General features: G+C 43.2%; 1 protein-coding gene across 2 annotated transcripts in view; it reads right to left on the reverse strand.

Annotated features, from left to right (window-relative positions):
- SLC35F4 (solute carrier family 35 member F4) overlaps positions 1-21,394 on the reverse strand; it is a 249,620-nt gene that overhangs the window by 25,976 nt on the left and 202,250 nt on the right. For both annotated transcript variants that reach the window (XM_003987684.5, XM_045059965.1), the window contains exons 2-3: positions 5,355-5,540; positions 252-549 (exon numbers count right to left, since the gene is read on the reverse strand). In XM_003987684.5, coding sequence (XP_003987733.1) covers positions 252-549; positions 5,355-5,540 — 484 coding nt within the window. The remainder of the gene's footprint in view (positions 1-251; positions 550-5,354; positions 5,541-21,394) is intronic.

Below are 21,394 nucleotides of genomic sequence, written 5' to 3' on the forward strand. Positions count from 1 at the left end.
ACCACCAATGATGATTAAGATCTACAAAAGCACCAGCACAGCACCTGTCACGTAGTAGACATTCAATAATTTTTTTGGTGGGGGGCCCAGATTCTTCTTCCTAGTGCTCATGTATTCATTACCAACCCTAGATCCGAGCTCTCCACACTCCCCAAGTCAACTCAGTTCATATTCCAAAGAGATAAAGTTATGGATATTTTCATAAAGTTATTTTAAAACATCTCGTGTTGGCCATTTAACATGAAACCTACCTGAATTTTTTCATTGGAGACTGCTTTTCTTGAGCAGTGGCCAGATGACCAGAATAGTAGACTGGGAAAAACATAATGTTCCAGTTTGTTGAAAACCAAGTCATGAAAAACGGACAGTAGAAGTTCTTGTAAGTAATTTTTACAATCTGTGTGGTTCCAACCCAAGACGATGAGACTGACAAGATGATCAAAAGTCCCCAGACGGCCTTCAGGACCATGGACGTGCATGACCGGCAGCGAGCCTTGATTCTGTTTTCTTGGCTGCTGTTCTCAGGATGAGTCTGTGTTCCATCATCCCCTGAAAACAGGAAAGGAATACAAATGTGTGGAAATCAGGTTATAAAACAGTGACCAAAGAGGCACACAGTAGAATTACCAGTGTTTTTTCTTTTCTTTTTTTTTTTTTTACCATCATTTAAAGAGACTGATAACTCTGGCTCACCTTCTCTCCAGAATCTCTGCTCTGTAAGGTACAGTATATATCTCATCCCCCATCCAAGCCATGACACTGCTCATGAACTTGGTGGATGCTACACTGCCCTTCCATGTATCCTACCCACTTTCTTGTAAAAGCATTACATATTTCAGCCCCAGAGACTTCGGCCTTGGCCACCTGTCCTGCTTTGTCTAATCAAATGTGAGCAGGGAGGTGTGAGGTATGCCACGGCCCAGCAGAACTGTTAAGAGGCATGACAAGGCCCCACTAAACTCTCTTGCTCTCCTTCTCTGTCACTAGAATGGAAATTCCCAAATAGGAGCTGTCCTTTCAGTCTCTGTGGGAGAATGAGCAGAAGCCAACCAAGGCAGCCTTGTCTCTGCTGACATGAAGAGTAAGTGAGAAATAAATATTTGTCGTTAGACTCCACTAAAGTGTTTTTAATTTTGTTTTTGATTTTCTTAAAGTGCAGCAAAGCTGGCTCTTAAATTGAAGAGCAATGTGCCCCAAGAACAGGGCGAATCCTGACGACACAAAATCGTTTCCCACCCACCTCAGAACAAATTACTATTTAATGTATTTCTGGGAGCACACTGAGTTCAGCTTTGTATCTTTACATTTACTAAGAAAATTCAGCAGCGGTTTTTACATTAGAGTAGTCAAAACTTCCTGAAAGTGACGATCATAAAGGCCTTCTCCCTTGATAGAGAAAAAACAAGTTCAACACAATAACTTTATGTACCTCTCAGGAAACTAAAGGGGAGCAGAGGTCATCCTGAATCCCCAGGCTGAGATCCCAGGTGGTAGAATCCTGAGGGAAGGGAGGCAGAATCGCCTACAAGTTCTCTCCTGTCTCCAGGTACCTCCTCTGAGCACAAGGTTTATCCCTGGGGTTAAGAAAGTGGTGTGGTCCACAGATTGCAAGTGGGAGTGGATGGTAGTCATTTTACCTCTCCGGAACCTGCTGACTCTCTCGTGCTGAATGTGTTCCTCCTACTGCTTAATGAGCCAGGCGTGACTGCCCCGCTGGAGTAAAAACTTTCCCATTGCTAAGGCTTTCTGTTATAATTATTTGGGGAGGGGGGGGGGGTAGCAAGCCTTTAAGGTGAATTCTGAATTGGAGAATATAAACCAAGTAATGACAAACACAGCAATTACCACATGACTTCCGAGTCTTATAAACCGTACTGAATTCTCAGGGCCAAGGCCTCTAGAAGATGAAAACTGGTATTCTTTCATTTATATATTCAACAAAATACTTGGTAATCAATCAGATCACCGGGAGCTGGTTAGCTAGTTGGGTGCCAGGGGTTCAAAAGGGAAAGACGTGAGCTCACATCCCAGTGGAAAGCCAGAACACACATCCAACACAAGTGTGATAAGGGCCAAAGACGGTAGATACTAGGCCACATGGAGGCAGAGGAGCAGCACTGGTTAAGGGATGGGGTGGAAAGTGATTAGGAGAAACTTCCATGATGCAGTGACATTGAGTCTCGAAGTGTGAGCCAGCTAGCTCCCTTTACTGTGTATAGACAATACCTGCTCTTGATAAGAGTTCTGCAAATCCTCCCTACAACCATCTGACTTATGCAGAGAGTAGAGGGGAGAAAATAAAATGGGTAAGAGGGTAGAATAAGAGACTCTTGTCTTGGGAGGCTGGGAGAGAAACATTAACCTACTCAGTTAAATAGGTATTACCACTTCCATTTTACAGATGAAAAAACTGAGGCTTATGTGAAAGGTTGTCCAAGGTTGAACCCAAGTCAGCATGACTCTAGGCTCCAAAGCTTTTATTCTGAACACTCCTTCTGTCTAGGTTTCAGGCTTGAGCTCTCCATTCAAGCACTGGAAGTTTCAGAAGGGATTTGGAGACAAATTTCTGTTTCCTGATGAGAATGGTAGTCTTGTACAAAGTTTAAGAGGAGTGATGTCTAAGAGAAAGGTATACTCTACATTTCAGATTATTAATTCTCAGGGACTATCTCATAAAGGAGGAATGATTCTACAGAGATTCTCAATATCCCTTTAAGTTGATATCTGCCTTCACTGTCACCTTCTCTGAAGGTCGCTTGGTGCCACCATCATACCATGGACAGTACTTTTGATGACATTCGTCGTCACCTAAATCCCTCCATATCTTTGACCCATTCTTCTGCTAACTAGATGTAATTGTTGCCAATCTTTAATTCTACCGCCTATAGATACCCTAGAAAGACTGGGCCTACAGAGCTCTTTTATTTTTCTGGTCATTTAAAATTTTCGACAGTCCTGCTTAGCCTAATGGTTTTGTATGTATCCTTCAAACTGATATACCAGGAGTTCCATCCCTTACTACGAGCCTGGATTAGAGTCATTACTGGTAGAGGCCACTGGAATTTGGACACATGAGTAGAACCATTGTATGGCCCTGAGCACATGTCTGATTCTAGCTTAGCTTCTTCATCTGCCAAACAGTGATAATATTTGCCTCATGGGATTTGTTTTGAGGTTAAGTACATAGTATATTCCTGAAAGCATGGTGAGCTGCTCTTCAGATTATTCTCCTTTTCTCATTTTTCTGTGGTGCCCTGGAATAACCCTAAGCGCCTTCTGAATCATCACAGAAAGAGTAAATTACGTCCCATGTGATCTTTCACGGCATAGCCTTTGACATGTGTAGTTTGCATAGGACAGATATGGCAAGTCTTTGTCAACCAGCATGTTTAATTTGTAGTTTGCATATGATAGATAAAGCAAGTCCTTATTAACCAGAATACTTAATTAACTGGAACATTCTATTCTGCAGATAACTGGGATAATAGGAATATTACTGCAACTTATTAAAGCCAATTAAAATTTTCTGAAGATTTATGATGCCATTTTCTTCATTTTGTTAAAAAGAGCCTTAGCCTTAGGGTCAATAGTTGCTGATACAGTGTTTTAAAATATTGTCACTTTTTGAAAAAAATATCTTTTCTTATATAAAAAAAAACCCTCTTATCCAATTAGTAGTACCCTAGAAGAGGCTTTCATATTTCCTGTATACCTTTATTTACTGCCCCCCATCCCTGAGTCCCCTGAATTTCCATTTCCCTTCTATTTATTTTTTTAGGCCAGTTTTCTCCAAGTTATGTTTTGTTTTCAACTAACCACTTATTTTGGATGGAGTATTTTGTTGTTGTTGTTTGCTGTTTGATTATTGTTTTTAAGGATGCAAGAGATGTTAAATATGTTACTGATAAAGCAGAAGGAATGAGTGGAAGGAGAGATTGCAAATGCAGGTGAAAAGTGATGGAGAGGAAGTGATCAGGGACATAGCAAAAGGAGTTCACATCGGAACGGCAGGAACAACACACATTAAAGACAGTCCCAAAGTGATGGTCACTGGCAAACAAAAGAATGGAGACATCAAGGCAAAGAGGCAAGCGTCTGTTGGCACACAACTGTTTTTGCTTTTTGCAGAAACGGAAGTGTGGTCATGTGATGAGAGGAAGTGAGTATGAACTGGGTACTTGAGCACATTCTCTGGGGAAGGCCATAAGATGTCCACCGCCAAGAAGTACTGGTGTGGGCAACAGCCTAGTGGACTCAGGTGCATTGGGAAATTACAAATTTGCTGGGAAACTCCTGGTTCTAGTTATGAGATGTATCGAGCAATTCCAGTAACCCAAGTAACCCGGGAGTTGTTGAGTGTGGTCAAATGTATGTGAGGAAAGTGTAGAGGACTTGACTGATTAGTTAAATGCTGATCAGGGAAGCAGGCGGTGTCCTGAAGGTGCAAAACTGGGGAAACTAGAAGGGCTCCAAAGACCGGCAGTCCAGACGAGCACAAAAGCAGAGTCTGTGATTTTACTAACAGTGTTTTCATTCTTCTTAGAGTGGGAGTGCGCTACCACTGACTCCCAGGGCTGAGATCAAAGATGCTGGCTTTTGACATCTTCAAGATGCGGAAACTAGATACCCTGTAAACTTAATAGGGTGTCACCATTTATTTATTTATTTATTTATTTATTTATTTATTTATTATTATTATTATTTTTAACGTTTATTTATTTTTGAGACAGAGAGAGACGGAGCATGAACGGGGGAGGGTCAGAGAGAGGGAGACACAGAATCTGAAACAGGCTCCAGGCTCTGAGCTGTCAGCACAGAGCCTGACTCGGGGCTCGAATTCACAGACTGTGAGATCATGACCTGAGCCGAAGTCGGACGCTTAACAACCGGCTGAGCCACCCAGGCGCCCTGGGTGTCACCATTTAATCATGTGTTAAGCCCTGCAACGGCAGGTTTTGGTATTTGGTTTCTCTGCTACACTGTACGTATCCCACTAACAGATCCCATCTATACATGTCCCTTCTTCCTTCTCCTCCCACTTGATAAACTCCCCACTTCTCAGAGTCCGTGTAACATCCCTGCGTTCTGGGCCAATGGTGTGATCTTTCACGGCTGGTTCAAAGGTTACCTAGGTGTACTGTTATTTAAGAGGAGGTCAGAGAGGGAGGGAGCCAAAACATAAGAGACTCTTAAAAACAGAACTGAGGGTTGGTGGGGGGTGAGAGGGACGAGAGGGTGGGTGATGGGTATTGAGGAGGGCGCCTGTTGGAACGAGCACTGGGTGTTGTATGGAAACCAATTTGACAATAAATTTCATATTTAAAAAAAAAAAAAAGAAGAGGTCACCAGCTCACCTGATCTGTTCTGCCTTTCAACTCTATGTCCGCAAACTCCAGAAGATCCTCGGCTCTGAAGTTCAAGAATAGGAGCAGAAGAATCTTCGGTGACAGAAAGAGGGGACAGTTGCCTACTGATGCCACTGTGTGAACTGGGGCAGTTGGCTCCTGGTTTACATCGAGTAACTGATGATCTGGAGGTACCTGGGGAGAAAGAGTTCATACCAGGTTGAGAACCTGCCAAAAGAAAACCTGGAAACAGATTTTGTTCATTTGTATTATTTTTTTAAAGTAGGCTCCAATGCAGGGCTTGAACCCACAACCCTGAGGTCAAGACCTGAGCTGAGATCAGGAACTGGACACGTAACCAAATGAGCCACCCAGGTACCCCTGGAACAAGATTTTATTTTTTTTTAATTTTTTTTTCAACGTTTATTTATTTTTGGGACAGAGAGAGACAGAGCATGAACGGGGGAGGGGCAGAGAGAGAGGGAGACACAGAATCGGAAACAGGCTCCAGGCTCTGAGCCATCAGCCCAGAGCCTGACGCGGGGCTTGAACTCACGGACCACGAGATCGTGACCTGGCTGAAGTCGGACGCTTAACCGACTGCGCCACCCAGGCGCCCCGACCCTGGAACAAGATTTTAAATGCCCTGGCAGTAAAACACACAGCCCTGATGGAACTTTCCTTGAGCTCATTTCTAATTTTATCAGAGGGGCTCCTAAAAAGAAAATTCTGCGTTGGCAAGGTCTGTGTCCCTAAGATGAAGGATCTTTTTAGATAACTCTGTCCACCAAAACTGAACTTTAGAAAATGGCGCTTGGTCTGATGCACCTGTTCTGAATTAGAACTGCTAACAACAGTCAAACAGTTTACCTCAAGGGAGGGAAACTGTGACATCATGCTTGCATCCTCCTTATTCTTCCTAAGGTTGGCTGTTGAATTCCTAACTAGTGAAAGTGCCCACAGTGACTCCTGTCGAGTCCACCCTACGCTTTTCCATCGGACTGGTCACTAAAGTCCAATTTGGTTGTGTCTCCTCAATCACCTCTGGCCTCTACCCGCTCTTACAGATGAAAACGCAGGCCTCAGGATCCTCCACGGGTTAAGCCCCTCCCAATGCTGATTAATCTCCATGGACCCCCACCCAGGGTTGGCTTCATGGGCCTGGAGCCAGTGCAGTCACACGGGGTGCTGTGCTTCTTTGGAAGAACCTCACACACCCCCACCCCCCAAGGTCCAGGGTGCCACGTGGAAATTCTTTTACCTTTCAGTTTTTTTGTGTGTGACTTTTTTATTTACTTATTTAATTTTATTTTTGAAAGAGAGAGAGAGAGAGGCACAGAGCATAGGCGGGGAAGGGGCAGAGAGAAGGAGACACAGAATCTGAAGCAGGCTCCGGGCTCTGAGCTGTCAGCACAGTGCCCGATGCGGGGCTTGAACCCATGAACCACGAGATCATGACCTGTGCCGAAGTTGGATGCTTAACTGATCGAGCCACCCAAACTCCCCCTTCTATCTTTTTTTTTTAAAGTTTATTTACTTGAGAGAGACAGTGAGAGAGCGTGAGTGAGCATGAGCAGGGGAGGGGCAGAGAGAGAGGAGACAGAGAATCCCAAGCAGGCTCCATGTCGTCCATGTTGAGCCCGATGCGGGCTTAAACTCACGAACTGCAAGTCCTGACCCGAGACGAAATCCAGAGTGGGTCACTTAACCTACTGAGCCCCCCAGGTGCCCCTCTAAGTGACTTCTGATGGGATAATGGAGCACAAGCAGGGGGCTTGGAGCCTCAGCTCAGGCTTGGTTTTGCCTCCTGTTGTCTCCCCACCTCCTGGGGTGGGTTTTCAGCCACCACACCTGAGTCCTTGGTTAACAACTGTACAGGGACCTGGGTACTGGTATGGGGAGTGTTGGGATCTCAGGGTGAGACTCCCAGTGCCTGCGGGGGCCTGCATTCACCCAGCAAGCGTCCCTCTGTCCAAGGGAGCAGATGTTAAATAGCAAATAAAAAATGCCATGGTAAGTAGAGAGACAGAGAACATAAGAAAGGAAAAAAAAACCATTTTCTGCTTTTTGAACAAGGAACTTGACATTTTCACTTGGCACCGGAACCTCAAATTACATAGCTAACCCTGCCCCCATCTGAACACTCCATTCCAGCGAGGCTGGTTCTGGCTGTGTTCTGACACCTTACTCTTAGTACTGATAGCTTTAAGCCTTTTACTGGGTTATCCCTCTACCTGGAACATCCTGAATCTACCCAGGCCTTTAAATAATAAGATCAAATCCTGATCGGTTCATTCAGTCTTTGCTGTTAAGTCACATGCATCTACACTTTCTTTGAACTTTCACCGAAGGAGCTCATTTTGACGGTAGTCATGCACTGGCTTCCCCGGGGCTTCACTTTCTCACGTGTGAATGCTTCGACTCTGTCTGCAGAAGCTGCCTGCCTCTCCGTCTGTCGGAGACTGTTCTACACTCTCTCACCGTCCCTTGCTCTGGGTAAATGTTTAATTTTGAAATAATTTTATATTTACAGAACGGTCGGAAAGATAGTCCAGAGAGTTCCCAGATGCTCTTTACCCAGGTTCCTCCAATGTTAACATCTTGCATCTTCTGGTGCATTTGTCAAAATGAAGAGATTAACGTTGGTAAGTACCATTGACCACATTCCAAATGTTCTTTGGATGCCACTAGCTTTATCACTAATGGCCTTTTCCTGGGCCAGGACTCCACCCAGGACACCACATTACATTCAGTCATCGTGTCTCCTTGGCTGCCTATGTTTGTTCACAGAGTACATTTATTTTTCCTTGTAAGTTAGGAGTGTCTCTATTTCCAGTAGATACTCTGCTCTGCAGAACAGAAGCTATCATCCTCTCTGGGTCACAGAGGTTATGTCTTGGCGTGGTGCTTTCTGAGATGGTAGAAAACCAACCAATGAAATGCAAAATCTTGAAATAGCAATGGCGTCTTGGCTTTAGTTTGGCTTTGAATAATCATGTCACAGACTGTGTGAGTAATCACGTAAAGCAATCTAATCAGAACTTTGAGAAGCAGTGGTGTCCAGAAAAAGAACGCTTGAATTCCTGAACCATCATCTCCCGCAAGAACCGAGCAGAACTGCAGAGCAACTTAGCTGTGAGTGTTCGTTCTGCGTTCCAAGCCTCCCCATCTATGACAAAAGTGTATCTTGTTTTCTTTCCTTTTCTATTTTTCTCAGTCTTGGGAAAAACAAGGAGAAGTCTATAAAAATGGAATTAGCTATAGCATCTATTATTAAGTGTCTCAAGTTGCCCTAATTAAAATGTATTATATAATCTTGCATTTAAAAGAATAAAAAATGTAGGAGTACTCAAAAAAATCAATAGAAGAATTACAGACCAATTATTATGCCTAAATTAATGCTATATTAGTATTATTACAAAAGTGTCAAAACACATAAGGTTGTTAGTTTACATATCCAAAATGTTTACTGTGACTTTCACAACTATGTTTCTTTTTTTAAAATTTTTTAAAATATTTATTTATTTTTGAGAGGGACAGAGTATGAGTGGGGGAGGGGCAGAGAGAGGGAGACACAGAATCTGAAGCAAGCTCCAGGCTCCAAGCTGTCAGCACAGAGCCCCATGCTGGGCTTGAACTCACGAACTGCGAGATCACGAGCTGAGCCAAAGTTTGCCACTTAGCTGACTGAACCACCCAGGCACCCATCCAACTATGTTTCTAATTGAGTATTTCAAATTCAATGAAAAGAGTCTGTTTAAAATCCAGTGAACTCTCATTTATGTTCTTCCAGAGGGGCTGACACTCAGATACTCCAGGAGTCATTTTTAATTTCTTTCAAGTATTTTTCATCAGTGAGTTACGCCTTCTCATGTTTTCTTAGGGGAATATCAGGTTTCATTTTGTGATCATTTGGCAATTACAGGCCAAAAGGAGGAAGTCCAAAAATAGGTTGGGAAGCTAGTTGAGCAAAGATTGAGATAAAACATTGGCCATAGACACTAAGAAGTTGGTAAATCATGTGTATCTGGGAGCGTTGGATTTGTAAGCCAAACTAGTGATTTCTCCGGCTTCCTCATTTTCACTAAGTGTTATGTCCTGGCTTCTGCACCTCCTGGTCCCTAAGCAATACAGCTCAACACCCATTTTCTGCTGCCTCACGCTGGTTGATTTGTGGACGAGATCCGGGAGCAGTTGAGCCACTGGAGACATTTAAACCATTGTCCTAAAAAGGCACACTTTAAACTTCAGAGCCAGGCCCAGAGGCACGGTCAGGGCTTGAACCAGTCATCTCCAATCCTGGAAGTGAAAACACCACCCCACGCTACACAGTCTTGTGCCATTCACTTAATATAAAGCCAATTCTGACAAAAATCATATTCAGAATGTCACCTGGGATGCTAGGTGATATCATATCTATTTCCTATTGTCTATGCCACAGTGAGCACCTGGGCATCACAAATTCAGTTAGTGAAAAGTGTTTAGACTTTAATAAGTATTGAGAGTAAACTGTATTAGAAGTGATAGGTTGGAAGTCTCTCATTAGTCACCCAGACGGCCCCCACTCTTCCTTGTAAAGACATCTGCTCACGTGAGCCATAGCAGTAGGGCCATCTTGTGTCATTTTTCATATTTGTCCATGCATAACGATATAATTTCTTCATTCACACTGGTTAGGCTCTGCATGTTCCCCAAATCAACTTAACTCAACAAATAGTTATTAAGCCACGATTCCAGGGCAGGTATTGTGTCAGGAACAGGAGTTAGATAATGAAGAATACACAGTCCCTGCCTGCATGGGGCCTTCAACATGGTATTGGGATCAGACTTGTAACCAATTAACCATAATTTAATGTGAATTGGAGAGCAAGAAGAAAGGGAGTGATTCATTGTGCCTGGAGCAGGGAAGTCTCTATGGGTTGCTACATCAAAGTTGGCTTTGAACGATGAGCGGCGCTTTGCCAGACAGAGTTCTAGGCTGAGGAATAGGCGACAGAGTCAGAGGAAACCACAGGAGCAAATACTCAGAGGGGTAAAGAGGACGCTATGAAACAATGGTGGGATGAGCAGCTCTAAGGTGCTGAATTCTGAGTACAAACAAGCACTGAAAATCCTTTCAGGAGTGTTGTTCAGATTAAATGGTCCACAGAACGTACGCAATCAATGTACACTATTTTAAGGAAAAATAAGCAGCTAAACAAAAATGATCATTAATGGTACTTTATCAGTGAGAACGTCTGACTTCAGATCATAGAAATCCACACTCGATCAGTTTACGCAAAAATGGGGAGTTTTTAGGAGCTTAGCAACCAAGGGACAGGGCAGCCAGGAATGTCCCTAAACCTCAGGAACACCTGGGACCTGGGGCAGCGTGTAGGCAGACAGTCCCCACCTCCCACTGCAGGTGCCAGATTCACGTCTTCTCGCTTGGCCTCTGTTTGCCTTTCTCTGCAGAAAATTTAATCATTTGAAGCTCCCAGCTTTCCAGTCTTGTGGCTAGCCTCCTGGGAGAAATCTAGTTGCCCAGAGTCAAAAATCTCGAGGCAGGAAATTGTGTCTTACACTGATGCCTGGTACAATTTCTGTGGCCACAGATCACGGCGACAACACCAGGAAAGGGCAAGTGGGGCTGGGGTGACAGGGCCCCGGGCGTCCACTTAGAAACCTCAAAGCAAAAAGGGCAAAGAAATGCTGAGTAAAGCCTAATCAGAGTGTAAGGTGTAGGGTTCTCAGACGACAACTTGAAAAGCCGTGTGATAAAAAGTAACTAACTAGGAAAAGGTCTTTGGAAAGTAGATGAGAGGGGCGCCTGGGTGGCTCAGTCGGTTAAGCGGCCGACTTCGGCCCAGGTCATGATCTCGCGGTCCGTGAGTTTGAGCCCCGCATCGGGCTCTGTGCTGACAGCTCAGAGCCTGGAGCCTGTTTCAGATTCTGTGTCTCCCTCTCTCTGGCCCTCCCCCGTTCATGCTTTGTCTCTCTCTGTCTCAAAAATAAATAAACGCTAAAAAAAAAAAAAAAAAGTAGATGAGAAAGAAGCAATGTGTCAGGTAAGAAGATTCTGTGTGAGCACAAGACGACTTGGAAGATAATGGACCAGACTCTAGACATCATCCTAATAAGAGCCCTGCCGTTGACTCTCATCTCTCATGAACACAAAAAATCAAGGACATATTTGGTTCTACTAAGCATTATACTGAACAGTGAGCTAGAGATCTTATCCTCACTTGCCCCAAGCTATGCCACATACTTAGCTGAAACACCACAGGTAGCCCTGATGCCCAAACATAAAGACACCGTCCTGGGGATGGGGGATGTGGGTGGGGGGTGTTGGGAAGGAAAGTGGAGTCGGAGAGGTAGGAGCTGTACGACAAGAGGCAGCATAAAGTCCTAGAAAGACTTCCCGGAAGGGCAGGACACCGATTGTCTATGTCCTCTCAGGTAAATCACTTGACTTCTCTTTGTCTGTATTCTTTCATACTCTGAAATTTAGTGATTGAGCAAAATGATCTCCTAAATCCCTGTAGCTTTCTCTCCTTTGATTTAAAGATATTTCAAGCAAGCACCTGCAAATCATGTTTAACCATACAACAAACTCTGTCGATTTTCAGCTAATTTTTTATACCCAATTATATTAGTCAAGGTTTCAGAAGGAAGGGAGAGCAAACTCAAAATTAGGATACTTTATTAGAAAGGTGCTCAAGGTTTAGGGCTATAAGGCTATATGGTACCCTAAGCCGCCCACTGCAGCATCACCTGGGAGCTTGTTAGCAATGCAAATTCTTAGGGCACCTGGGTGGTTCAATGGGTTAACTGTCTGACTTTGACTCGGGTCATGATCTTGCGGTTCGTGGGTTTGAGCCATGCGTCATGCTGTAGGCCGGAGCCGCCTTTGGATTTTGTGTCTCCTGGTCTCTCTACCCCTCCCCCGCTCATGCTCTGTCTCTCAAATATAAACTTCAAAAAAGATTTTTTAAATGCAAATTCTCAGCAGCCACTTCAGACTATTAAATTAGAAACTGCGGTGGGGGTAACCTGTGATTTAAGGAGCCCTCCAGGTGATTCCAATGCAAGTTAAAATTTTGAGAACCACTGTATGTGATACCACAGGGGGGAGGGAAGTACTCAGGTGTAACGAAGGCTCCCTCTTACTATACTTAGGCCTGAAGGGACAAGGAGAGGGAGTGATTGGAAAAATCTGGAAGGAGAGGCTTGCCTGAGATGAGTTATGACTTTTTATTAAGGTAGGCATCCAGCTGGGAGTTCCTGAAAATAGTCCTTTCCTTTGATATCTCTTAGGGACCCCCCTTGATCAGTAAACCAAGGCCAGAGGGCAAGACAGCCTATTTCCGTAGTCCATACAGTTCAACTGCCACAAAGAAAGAGAAGTAGAGAAAGGTTGTGGGGCAGGTAGAAAAAGAATCTGGAGGGGCAAAGGTATCTATATACCATGTTTCTATAATAATATTATAATCACAGAATCAGGGCCTAGACCACAAGATCTCCTAGCTGTAAGCTTCTTTGATGAATGATTCTTCTTTGATGATTCTTCCAACCAATCTCTTGAAAGTCATACTTTAAGCATAAAACTAGCTTTGACTATTTTCAAATAATCTTTTATAAGTGTGTTGCTTTTAAATATGCATGATCTTTCCTGCCAAGATGTTACAATCACTGAAGAAACATCGAAGACAGAAATGCAATCCTGAATTTTGACTTGGAGTTGGTTGGAAGTTACAACAATCACTTTGACATTCTGTCTTATAAAAACAGGTAAGATACCAACAATTCAACAAAAGGTTATGTAAAAAGCCATATTTCAGCTTATTTTTTTAAACTCATGTTCCATCAAATTACAATGGCAGAAAATACTCCTTGTAGTGAGGGAATATTTATTGTCATCAGTATTGGTTGAGTTTTCATTGAAGTCTATATGGAATTTGCAAAAAAGTTACTCATTTCTTAGGTAAACACTTAATCCTAGGATTACTGAAAGGGGTCAGCATGGTGGATGGTTAATACACAAGCAATATACCAACTTTCTGTTTCAATTCTGCACTGCCTTACTCTTTAAAGCCCAAGGTCTCCTGCACAACACTGTTTTACTTACTAGTATTATTCACTCTATGTAGCTCTGAACATTCTTGATTCATTTCACAGAGAAATATCTTTTAAAATAACCTAGTTGTTGGTTATATTATTATGCGTATTTTTTGTACCAAATTTTTTTCAAGACTTGCTAATTATCTTCTTGCTAACCATCTCATCTTATTCAAGACGTAAATATGAAATATTTGGCATATTAATGCCATATATAGGCCATATATAATGCCATAATATAGGCATATTAAAGTGACCTTTTAGGGGAGCCTGGGTGGCCCAGTCGGTTAAGCGTCTGACTGTAGCTCAGGTCATGATCTCATGGTCCGTGAGTTCAAGCCCTGCATCGGGCTCTGTGCTGACAGCTCAGAGCCTGGAGCCTGCTTTGGATTCTGTGTCTCCCTCTCTCTCTGCCCCTCCCCTGCTTGTGCTCTGGGTCTCTCTCTCAAAAATAAATAAACATTAAAAAAATTTTTTAAATAAAAAAATTAAAAAATCTTTTAAAACCTAATTAGTTTTTATTTACCTAAAATGTGTAATTAGAAGAAAGGACTAATAATTGCTATATGTATGCTATACACATCTTGATCCTAAAAGAGTATTAATTTATTCTATCTGGAATAAGATTTTCTCTATCTATAACTAACTTTAAAGCTAAAAAAATATGTCACTTCTCCCTGTTTTTACAATGTAAAAATAAAAGCGTCTAGCACTTATTTAACACCTACCATGTGCCAAGAGCTTTACATATATGATCTCTAAACAACACAACACTGTGGGGTGGACTTTACTATTCTTATTTTACAGAGAAGGAAAGTGAATCTTCAACAGCCCAAGTAAGGGTTTAAAAAGTCGAGTCCAGTTCCAAAGTCCGTATTCTTTCCAATACGCTCTGTTGCCCTTTCCATTTCAGCTATTCAGCACTGTTGAGCTCTTTCTGTATGGAGGGGAAATAGTTCCATCGGACAGAAAATAAGGACAATTATTGTTCAGAGAGCAGGGAGATCAATTTCAGCCTGGACAGTTACAGAATCCTTAGCAGAGGATGATGGGTTCCAGCAGATCCCAGAGCAGGGCAGGGTTTATATAGGAAGAGAGCCTGGAACAGCTTCCAACAAAGGAAAGTGGAGATTTTGCCTTTTTAGTTGTTGAGAGCAAAAGAGGCATTTTGAAGAGGGATGATGGGTTGGAAGCAGAGTCTCATGAAGGCAAATTTGGGAGAAGAGGGCAAGATGCACAGAACAAATAGAACCTGGAAGAAAGACATCTAATGGAAGTTGTTCAAGCAAAAACATGCTCTTTAAAGAGAGACAGGATTTCCCCTTTAGAAATGTGTATTGCAGTAGGACCCTTTTTCCCCTGCTAAAATCCAGGCATTCACGTGGTAAAAGTCGAAAGAACACCAATAATCATAGTTTCTTGTGCTTGGAAACTGGTCATACTTATTCTTCATGGTCACGACTGAACCCTTGTGTGATGCAACCAGAGCACCCCTTACCCCAGGTCTATGTCTGCTAGAGGGGCTGCATTCTTACTTAGGCGACCCATATATTTGTGAAGCACGTGTTCTGGATTTGTACTCTGAAGAAGATTTGGGGATTGACATGCATTTCTCCTGGCTCCCTTCTCCCAAAGAACATATGATCCTTAACACTTGCTTGTTTAGATCATTTCTGGACCCATGTCTCCATCCAGTATCAAGCATTGATTTCCTCAGTGCTGCTCAAAGTTGTCACCCTTCCCTCAACTATGGCTCCAAATCATGCCCATGTTTTATTAAGTCTACGGTTGTTTTCCTAATTCCAGCTACCTCTTATCTTGCCCATACTCAGCCTCTGACTACTCAGTCTTGTTACTCCTTACACCTTCTGTCATCTGGAGAGTTAGATTATAGGTTGACCTTGACGATTTTTGCTGAACATTCATAGAAATCTGAAATGGATTGTTAAGTATTCCCAATGTACGTAAGAAAGAATTTCAAATCTATTTGGCTGATCCTAGATATGAATCAGCAGAAATAGTATAAAATTGCCTTTAACCTTTTTTTTGATGATAGTCTCAGTCTTAAATAATTTCCCAGATGATAGAAAGTGTTTTTCACTGCAAAAGAACAAATAACAATTTTATTAAAAATCTCTAAGCCCCATTAACAACTCCTTGAATGTTTTTTTAATGTGATTACCTTAGGCCTCTGTCCTACTTTTAACTGCTCAGCACTCAACCCCCTTCCCATTTAGGGGGACTTCCCCCCCCCCCCCCCCCACTACATAAGTCTTGTTGGGAAAGTGTCCCATATCCCACAATGGAAGCCAAAAGAGGCTTTTTAAAAATTATTTACTATTATCATTATTATTATTATTATTTTAGAGAGAGCACAAGAAGGGGAGAGGGGCGGGGGGAAGAGAGGGAGGGGAGGGGAGGGGAGGGAGAGGAAGAGAGAGAGACTCTTAAGCAGGCTCCATGCTCAGCACAGGGCCCAATCCCATGGTCCTTGGATCATGACCTTAGCCAAAATCAAGAGTTGAATGCTCAACTGACCAAGCCACCCAGGCATCCTCAAATGAAGCTCTTTAGGAAGTATAACGCTCTCCCTGCCCCTGACAATGGGGGGCAGGCATGACTGGGTTTCACTCCATCAAAGCCCCGTATCCAAAACTATAAATCTCGAGAAACCAGGATGGTTAAAGTTCCATGAGCAACAGTGGCAGCCGGGTGTTGGGTTGTGATGGCAACAGCAGTATCCTGGAGGATGTCCCGGCTGCTCGGCTGTGAAGGCCCTCAGTTCCTGCACATTTTCCAAGGTTCTATGAGTCTCCCTTCCCCAGTCCATCCACTAAATCTCCCTTTTGCTAACCAGCCATAACAGCTTTGGAGACTCCCAGTCAAGAGCTCTAAGACCAACTCTCTAGGACTTTCATGTGCACCCAACCCCCTGGTGGCCTCTTCTCATGTCCTTTCCCCTTTTCTCTAATGTCCTCACTTGCTACTTTCCTTGTATTGTGGCCCTACGAGTAACACACTCTGTTCTCAGGGAGGGGCCCACTGAAAGATTTAGGAAGATTTAGAAAGGTGTTTTGGAATTCTTGCCAGCTAAGCTACACGAACCCAATGGCAGACATTCTCGAGGGGGTATAGTTGGCCGTTACCTTTGCTGAACACCTGGGCACAAGTTTTCCCCTGGAAGAGAGATGGCTGATTCCTGGGGTGAAGGTGGAGAGGGAGAATCTCTATAACCACCAACCCCACTTCTCTCCTATGTCACTCAAGGCTCTGTGATGCCAAACAGCAGGCAGAGATTCATTGACCATACAGTAAAAAGGCCTGTCCTGATGGTTCTGAAATATTCACTTTAAGCCAGAAAAACCAAAAGACATTTAGGATCAACTTTAGAATATTTCCCACGGAGACCAGCTCAATAAATTGAAGCAAGAGAGATTAAGAGAATGCTGTGCCACATACCTGGTCTGGTATAAATCTACAGCTTGGTTACTCTGGAGTATTAAATGCAGTCCTGGAAATTGTGCCTTTGAATACCCACCCCTGTGTCTCAGTTGGTAAGACACTGTCATTAAGACTATACAACTATTTTCTTTTTATAATACCATACACCCTATTCCTAAAGCATATACAGATAATGTAATGGTATTAATCATATTTTACATGAATTGATTAATTTTACATTAATCATATTTCAGCTGCGGGCGGGAGTGTTTATGCTTGAAATAATAACTTCTTGTTAAAATAAGTAACTGATGCTAATTTGTATTCTAAGTCTAGATTTTTATGTTGAGCTTGCTTCCTTGAATGATCTTGTTTGCTTTTCATTAAGCCTTCACGTTGACTTTCTTCGAGTTGAGCCTTTGTCTCTTCTTCCCCTAAAGTCTTCCTTTGCTTGTAATTTGACCTGGAGTATTTACCCACGTGCATGTGCACATGAAGGGAACTAAGATCCCTATGTACCTTACAACATCACTACCACCCTCCAGCAATGTCACTATTGCCCTGAAAATCTTGAAAAATATGCCCTACTGACTGTAGAAACCCTTTACTTACAAATTCCTTCCTGGTAGGTTCTCCTGGAATATACTTTTCCTTCCAAATGGCCCTGGTGAATTTCATAATTGATGGATTAGACAAAGCATTCACAAGGCAGTCTCATAATTTATTCTAGTCAAAAAACAATTCAGGATAACCCAAAAGACCTGTGGCTGTTGACCTGTGTGATAACCCATTAATTAAGAAGTTACTGATGCCTACTATGTGTCTGGCCCTCTGCTAAGTGCAAAGAAGACAAGAAGGCATGATGCTTACTCTCATTTTCCTATGGTCTAAGAGGGAAAAAGCCAATTACACAGAAATTTCTATAAACAGCACTGAATTCTGAATGGGTGGACAAGCCAGCTTTTCATCCCGGAGCCAAGGGATGGCTCAGCCCCTTGCAACTGCCAATGGTCCACCAGTAGCTTCTCATTTGGGACTTGCCTTTTAAACCAGAAGCTTATGGATCAGTTTACAAAAATATTTATGCCTTATGCATGAGCAGAAAGAAAGAAATGGGTAGAAGAGCATGCCAGGGTACAGCTAATGCTGTTAGCATATACATTTGTCACTAGGGAGGAGGACAAGTCAGGAACTGGCAGAGGCAGCTGCTTAGGCAGCTCCACTGTGATTTAGGCCACAATCTAAACACAACACTTTGCAAGTTTCCGCCCCGGGGGATATGGGAAAAGCTACACGGTCAGCATCAGGTTATTTTCACAATTGTTATGGGTGTCCATACCTAGCAGGTGGGTGCACTGACATGGCCTTGAATCTAAACCTGCAAGGTTAAGTCCAAGCTCCACATTCATACAAGCCTCTTCCTCACTCACCTAGACTCTACTGTTCCTTCATCGTCCAGCTCAAGGCCTACCATCAGCTGTCTGGGTCCAATGCCTACTTCCAAGGGCACTTGCTACCACTGATGACCTAAGCAGGGAAATGGAGTGATCAGATTTGGGTTTTTCAAAGAGTGCTCTGCAATGTGGAGAATGGCTTGAGAGGGAGTAACACCAGAGATAGAATGACTTGTTAGGAAACCACTGGAGTGGTCTGGAGGAGAGATAATAGTGGCCTTGCAGAGGTGGTAGCAGTGAGGTCAAAGAGGAGGTTGATTTGAGAGCCACAGCACTGCCATAATTTGGTAAATGATTGGGCATGGTTGTAGGAATGAGGGTGAAGGAGTAGTCAGGAATAAGTATCAGTTTCTGTTCGGGACAACTGAATTGATAAGACACCATTCTTAGACATGTTAAGTGTAAGGTGCATGAAAATCATTCAAGGGAGATGGATGGTGGGCAACTGACACACAAGTCCAGAGTCCAGAAGACATTTTTGGGATGGAGACATAGACTGCAGAGTCAGCAGTATATGGACAAGTCATTAAAGCTATAGGAGATGTTATGGGTTGAATATATCCTACCCCGCCTCAGTTCACAAATTGAAGTCCTAATCCCTAGTAGAGCAGAATGTGACCTTATCTGGAGACAGGATCTTTACAGAGGTAACCAAATTAAAATGAGGTCCTTAGGGTGGGCCCTAATTCCATAGGCCTGGTGTCCTTATAAAAAGGGGAAATTTGGACACAGACATACAAACAGGGAAAACACTATGCAAGATGAAGCCAGATACTGAGGTGTTGTTTCTAGGAGTCAAAGAATGCCAAGGGTCATCAATATATCACTAGGGACTGGGCAAGAAGCATAGAACAGATTCCCTCTCACTGGCCCCAGAAGGAAGAAACCATCCTAACACTGTGATCTCAGATTTCTAGCTTCTAGAACAATGAGACAATAAATTTCTGTTATAAGCCACTAAATTTGTGGTACTTCGTTATGGCAGCACTAGTAAACTCATACAGGCAGGAATGAGATCATCCAGAGAGAGAAGGCTAACTGAGAAACACAGATAACCAGGGCTGAGATGCAAGAAAACCAAGAATTAAAGGGGTATGAGCCTATAAAAAATAAAGCAGCCAAAAAAGTGAGGGGAAGAAACAGGAGGATGCAACAATATGGAAGCCAGAGAAAGAGAGTGGGAGGAGAAGGCCATGGCACAAAGTTTGGCTTTAGTCATTGTTGACTGTGGAAAGAATACTGTTGGTGGAGTAGCAGGGGCAAAGGGATTGGCCTTTCCTGAGAAAGGCGTGGAAGCTGAGAAAGCACAAGCAGGAAGTGTTGACAGCACACAAGTGCAAAGAGAAAGGCATTATTTTCTACACAGATTGTGCAGATAAAGAAATGTGATGTGAAGGAGTAGACAAACCATTCCAAATCTGTTATGTAGAGGATGGGGATGGACACTTTATGCAGATGGATGGATGGAGGGACAAGATCAAGTCTCTCTGCCTTAGTTCACAGTACACTGGGGCAAAGAGACCAGAAAACAGGTGAATTATAACCCAACATGCAAAGCCCCGGTATAGTGACAAATCCTGGGCTTGATGGAAATGAGAGTGGCAGGAAGGATGGGGACGATGACAGAGCCAGGTAATTCAGGGTAGTCTTGTTACAAGAAAGATAATCCCTTATTCACGGTGCAAAAGATTCATAAAAATCATGCACGGTGCTGTAATCTAATAGGAGAAGACGTGAAATTTTCTTTAAGCTTCCTGAAGCCTTCCTACCCAGAATTCAGGGGAACTGATTTGGCATGTTAATTGCCTCCCTGCCCCCCACGGTCATTTCAAATGTTCAATCAAAACCCTTACTATCAAAGCCATTTCTTGGCCGGAGATGAGGAATCAATATGAAAGTGTTTGCTTTGTTTCTCTGGTAAGCAAATGAGAGTAAATGATCTTCTGGGAGTACTGTATTCACCCATGGGAGGCAAATCAGAGCAGCTAGGAAAGTACTGGAATGCGTACTGCACTGGTACTGATGGCTGAGCATAATAGATTTAAAAATTCTCTTGCAGAGGCAGCTCTTGCAGTCTGTTAGACACGCTCTCCTCTTGCAATCCTAAATTTATCTAATGGAGTGGAAGATACTTCCATGGTCTGGAAGATGACTTAAATTTACCGCATAGCCCTAGAATACGTTAAAGGGTCCTGTTGGCATCGCCTTCTAAACATTCCTTAAATCTAGATCCTCTTGCCATCCTGACCCCTAAAATTCCCCACATTATCCCTCCTTTGGCTATTTCTTGCATAACTGACTGCCACATGCTCCCAATCCCCAGGGTTGCACAGAGCGGCTGTCATGTGAGGATGGAAGTTATCTGCTATCAGGGAGAAAACTCCGGTAAACCTTGACCCGCACACCTATAGCCCAGAGACGAATTTTCCCGACCCCTTGTTTTGGCTAGAGGAGATCTGGCAACTCTCATTCATTCATTCATTCATTCACTCTTACCGAGGGGTGTCCTGTGTGCCAGACGTTAAGTTAGGCTATATGGGCTTCGAAGAGGATGAAGACCAAGTCTCTCTGCTGTGGTTCAGAATATACTGGGGCAAAGAGGCTGGGAAACAGATGAATTATAACCTAACAAGGAAAACACTGATATGCTGACAAATCTTGGGTTTAATTAACATCAGGATCTTGAGGAACCTGAGCCTGGAGGGTCTGAGAAACTGCAAGATTCCAGAAGTAGGAACAATACTTAATAGGGCAAACGCTTCAGATGAAGAAGACAGGACTGGTCACACAGAGTGGAATCATTAACATAAAAGAGACAGAGGAAGGCAGGACGAGAAATTAATCATCTAACGCTATGAACACAGAGCAGATGCCCAGAGGATCCAGGATGAACACTCCGGGGAAGAGTCCTGGGGACTCTATCAGGTGGTGGAGAGACTGAGGCCAGCAAACAAAATGAAGGAGGGTCAGAGGCAGAAGCAGAGTCACAGAGGTAAGAATTCAAGACAAGAGAGTTTATAAAAGGAGATGCCATTAACCATTTCCATACTACCAAGA

Source organism: Felis catus, chromosome B3 (assembly GCF_018350175.1).
Source record: "Felis catus isolate Fca126 chromosome B3, F.catus_Fca126_mat1.0, whole genome shotgun sequence".
Classification (NCBI taxonomy): Eukaryota; Metazoa; Chordata; class Mammalia; order Carnivora; family Felidae; genus Felis; species Felis catus.